The following is a 5,033-nucleotide window of genomic DNA, read 5'->3' as shown; positions in this document are numbered from 1 at the left end:
TTAGTATTTTTACACGACATCCAGACCTTAGTGCACTGGAGATTTATTTTTGCAAGGCATAAAGTACTTGGGTAGAGACTACTAATGCATAGACTAATTTTTATGGAATTTCCATATCATTTTTATAATAATCTGACCATTATATAGTCAAGAAGGATTTTTAGATTTAATTGACTATGTTTTATGATTTTATTTGGCATTTAATAATGTATTTTAATGAATTTAAACAACGTCTACATCAATGCGCTCAAATTTGGGCAAACGATTGGCTGCACCAATCATTCGCCATAGGATAAGTATGGCATTGCAATTCGTGATGCCATAATTATCCAATCATCGTCCCTTTATTACTATTACCAGCGCTGGTGGCTCAAGGAGAAAGATTCCTCTCTTTGGCCTTTTTCGTGCAATAAATGCATACGGCGAATCAGTAACTTCTGCATTTATTCAATTCAAAGTCACCTTCTTTTTTTATTAAAAAATAAAGAGGCAGCGCTGACGCCGGGCAACGTGGCGCAGTCCCAGCCATGCAAAAGGTATGTTTCTCTCTCTCTCTCTCTCTCTCTCTCTCTCTCTCTCTCTCTTAATGATAACAAATCTCGTCATTTTTAGTGCACAGATATGTGGCGTCACATGATCCGAGGGTGGAGAAAACCAGGAAGGCACCATGGCAAAACAGAAATAGGGATTTTTCACCTGACTGGCGCCTGCATGGAGGAGAGATAAAATGATCCAAGGGCTTAGATTAATCGATAGTAAAATGGCGATATCTTGATATCCAACCGTCTGATTGCGCCCAAATTATGAGAGTACGTTTATCTTTTCACCCTCTATGATCTAGACGGTTGGATTAATTAATAGAGGTCGGGCGGGAGGGGAAAACCACCGAGGAAGCTCTCCCCCAACTAGTTTGGCGAGGAAGGACACAGGATCTGCTTATGAAGTCGACAGTTCTTGATTCAAGGATCAAAATTGTAAGTTTCTTCTTCACTATTTGAACAGCTTCTTGAATGATTGCAAAACGCCAGGCATGTGTGAAACGTACATGCCCTTGGAGGTAAATTGAATTGTGATTAGCATTGCATTTTGGTTTTTATTCAAGATCTGAGTGTAAATTTCCATTTCTAAAAGTTTTCTCATCTCATCTTTCACCTTAGATTCATAGATCAAATTGGAATTTCACCTACAACTAATTTCCCCCCAAATTTTCCCACTTTCTCTCTCTAGGTTTTTATTCAAAATTCAGTTCCCAATCTATAGTACCTAGATCCAAAATTTCACCCAAAATTTTGTCCATCTTGAAGTCCAATTTCTAAATCAATTGCTTAACTAAATCCCAATTAAATACATTAAAAAATTTTCTTGGTAAATCACATTTCATCGCATTATAGTATTTCGATTTTTCTTGACATAGGTACAAAAAAATCATCACATCTACAATGCCCTGACCGAATATAAATATCAATGTAAAGATTCTAAATACCTTTTAGTAATTAGAAAACAAAATTAAACATAACAAAGTCTCACTACGTGCATAATCAATTCGTTCTTGAAATTAATTCATAAAAAAACAGAATGAAATATTCTTGAGAAAGTGCCTCCGTGTGGATGGACCCCTTTCTTGTTGTATATTTCCAAATTGCGATTAAGGGTAAATAGTACAATTTCAATTACATAAGCCTAATTCTAATGACATTATTAACTGAATGTTATTAATCAAAATTAGGTTTATCAACCACTTGTCATCCTTCCCGTCACATCCTAGCCGTCCCTTCCCTGACGTGTCATTCCCTAATAATCACGCTCATTTCCGCGCTGAACCGCGCCATTGGGCCGAGGAGCTTGAATACTGAACCATACTATTGGGCCGGCCCATTGGGCTCAACTACCCAGTCCCTACTCTCTTTAAATAGCAAACAAAGCCAGAATCGTTGTATATTTTTTGAATTACTCCGACGGCCGAAACCTTCAGAGAGTGGACTCAAAGCCGTGCGCTCCGAGGTTTTGTGGACGGGAGAGCCGACACATCGACGACTAAATTCATGGTTTCTTTGATCATCGATGATCAGATCGATCGCGAGAATTGCTGACGCGAAAGATAGATTGTTCCGGAGTGAAGATCCGTTGTCGAACGGTGGATCTTGAGAGGCATGATGCAGGGAATTGGGAGGAAATTAGCCTGTTTCGGCCCCGGATGGCGCGCATCTGGTGATAGATTCTTCGTCACCAGCTGTCGCGCAGTGATCTTGGAGCGGTTCGGCGGGCCGGAAGTTCTTGAACTTCGACCTGATTTCCCTGTTCCCGACCTGAAGCCCAAAGATGTGCTTGTTCGCACTCGCGCCGCCTCCGTCAATCCTCTTGATTTGCGAGTGAGATTTTCACCTTTCTTTTCAGTTTCGTTAATCGACGTGGATGGTGCTCAATTCTTGCTAAAATTTCCCAGATGCGATCCGGTTACGGACGTTCCATATTTGGATCGCTTCTGCCGTTGATTCTTGGTCGTGATGTCAGTGGGGAAGTCGCCGCCGTTGGATCGTCAGTGACTTCCCTGAGTGTCGGCGAGGAGGTCTTTGGGGCGTTGCATCCGACGGCGGTGAGGGGAACATACACTGATTACGCCATTCTCTCTGAGAATGAGCTTACGATAAAGCCACCTTCACTGACTCATGAGGTAACGCTTACCTGCATGTTGTCTTTTTTTCTTAAACCGACATGGTTGCTCGAGTTTGTTGCTTTATTTTCTGCCCCGAAGCTTTAAATTCCGTTTTTATTCCTCTGTACGTGATCTTGGATGGATTAGTGAAGCTTTTATATGTTAGGTACTCCCCAGAAGAAGTAATGTATCTGATACCATGTTGGATTCCATAGAGGAAGGAGAGAGAGAGTGGAAGAGAGAGGAAGAAGAGAGATAAAGAGAGCAAAGAAGCAGGGCGGCAGGAGGAACACTGACGCCCTATAAGTCAAGCAGTCGATGAAGATAAACCAAACTCAATTAACTAGTGAGTTCCCTAACATCATAGCAGGATAGGAACCTTAAGGAAAAAAAGTTACATTAAAGCCCATCTTCTTACAGGTTCTGCTTTCTTCACGGCACTTGCCCCTCGTTTACCTCGACAATTTAGAAACCTTTTTCGAAGTTTAGAGGCGTCTGAGCGTGGGGAAGATTACCGATCATCCGACCTTCAGATATACTGATGTTTTTCAAACCTAGCGCGATGATTTTCGGTATTTAGTTTATGTTGACTTGTTTTACGAGAGGTGTATTGAAATTTGAAGTGCCTTGGCTCGTAATTATTCTTTTTCCTCTCTCCTAGTTTTTATATGTGATGAATATGATGGGCCGTGTGAATTATTATCTTTATGCCATAACCGCAGACCATTGACAAGAATTGAAAATTGAAAAGACGATTTTAATTCTTATCAAGGGGATAGAGGAGGGTTCGATCCAGGACGAGTTGGCTGAAAATTCTGTGAGATATAGACGATTATAAAAGGCAAGGGACTGAAGAGATTTAAACAGAGGTGGGATAGGGAGAGAGAGAGAGAGAGAGACAGAGTTTGGGGACCATAACTTAACTCCTCGATACTTCTTGCCTGCCATGCTAAAGGGAGGGCTACATCTAATGAAAGGGGAAAACTTATCTAAAAATATGAAAGTCCAATCAATCCTTGGAAGGGTTGCGGTTCCTGTGAAAAATAGCTCATCCTTAGGTTAAATTTTTTCTCGAAAATGTGTGGACTGTCACTAGGACTAAGATTTATCCACTTTCCTTTTTGGAACTGTATGGTTCATTATTTTCTTAACCATCGTCAGATATTTAAAAATTTGGTTCCATGGCCTGGCCATTCGACTATAACAGAGTAATCTCTTGCAGGAAGCTAGTGTTATCCCTTTTGCTGCATTGACAGCATGGCGGGCCTTAAAAGGCACTGCTCGAATCGAAGAAGGGTACGCACAACAGGCATTATGATCACAACCCTTAATATATCTCATTTTTTTTATCTTCAATTCTTTTGTGAGTACGCCAGGTAGAGCTAAACAAAATCCCACTTTTACTTGCAAGACCCCATAGTTGTTTGTTTTATCTGCTGAAAAAAGAAGCACCTGAATTTTGTTTTAAAGCTGAATTGAAGAATTCTTTCTGTGGCATGTACATTGATTTCCAGCTTGACACTTTCAGACAGAGGTTGATGGTTCTGGGTGGCGGCGGTGCAGTGGGGCTGTCCGCTATTCAGCTTTCAGTAGCTGCAGGATGTGCCGTTGTGGCTACATGCGGAAACCAGAGTTTCCAGCGCGTTCTCTCAGCTGGGGCAGAGAAAGCCATCGACTACACTGCTGAAGTAATTCCAAAAAAACCCCGAGAATTTTCTCCTGTTCCCAGTAAATAATTTGTCTTTCTCTGTTCTCCCAGGACATCGAATCAACAGTTAAGGGGGATTTCGACGCTGTTCTGGACACCATTGGACGGCCGGAAACCGAGAGAATAGGAGTTAGCCTGCTGAAGCGTGGCGGCCATTACATGACTTTACAGGTTGATAATCATCTCAGAAGGCCTCAAACTTCAGTTCTACTGAAACCCTATTTTAAAAACCTTTTCTATATTTTTCTTCTAATCTTTTTAGGGAGAAGCTGCTTCTCTAGCAGATAGATACGGAATTGCTGCCGGTCTCCCCGCTGCCACTGCGGTCCTGATGCAGAAACAGCTCCGTTACCGTCTCTCCCATGGCATAGGCAAGATTGGACTGGCCCGTCCTCACTTATTGGGCTGATGTTTAATGGGCTTTCTCTTATCAGGGTATTGGTGGACGTATATGCGGGCCGACCTTGAAGGGCTGCAGGAGATTGGACGGCTGGCGGCTGCCCAGAAACTGAAGATCCCTGTGGATCGGGTCTTTTCAATCGTGCAAACCAGGGAAGCCCATGAAGCCAAGGAGAAAGGCATAATACCTGGAAAAGTCGTCCTCACTTTTGACTAGACGCTCACAGATAATCCAAATAGAATTTAATAAAAAGGGACAACAGTTCACATGCA

At 42.0% G+C, this 5,033-nt stretch overlaps 1 protein-coding gene across 1 annotated transcript; it reads left to right on the top strand.

Annotated features, from left to right (window-relative positions):
* The first annotated feature begins 1,956 nt into the window (after positions 1-1,956).
* On the top strand, positions 1,957-5,033 carry LOC144701228 (GroES-like zinc-binding alcohol dehydrogenase family protein). Its single transcript, XM_078572974.1, has 7 exons — positions 1,957-2,369; positions 2,444-2,671; positions 3,876-3,949; positions 4,182-4,341; positions 4,413-4,532; positions 4,624-4,732; positions 4,796-5,033. Exons 1-7 carry the CDS (start codon positions 2,151-2,153, stop codon positions 4,975-4,977), a joined length of 1,092 nt encoding a protein of 363 aa, XP_078429100.1. The 5' UTR covers positions 1,957-2,150; the 3' UTR covers positions 4,978-5,033.

Source organism: Wolffia australiana, chromosome 3 (assembly GCF_029677425.1).
Source record: "Wolffia australiana isolate 7733 chromosome 3, ASM2967742v1".
Classification (NCBI taxonomy): domain Eukaryota; kingdom Viridiplantae; phylum Streptophyta; class Magnoliopsida; order Alismatales; family Araceae; genus Wolffia; species Wolffia australiana.
Note: the sequence above shows the minus strand (reverse complement) of the source record. Positions and strands in the feature narration are given on the sequence as shown.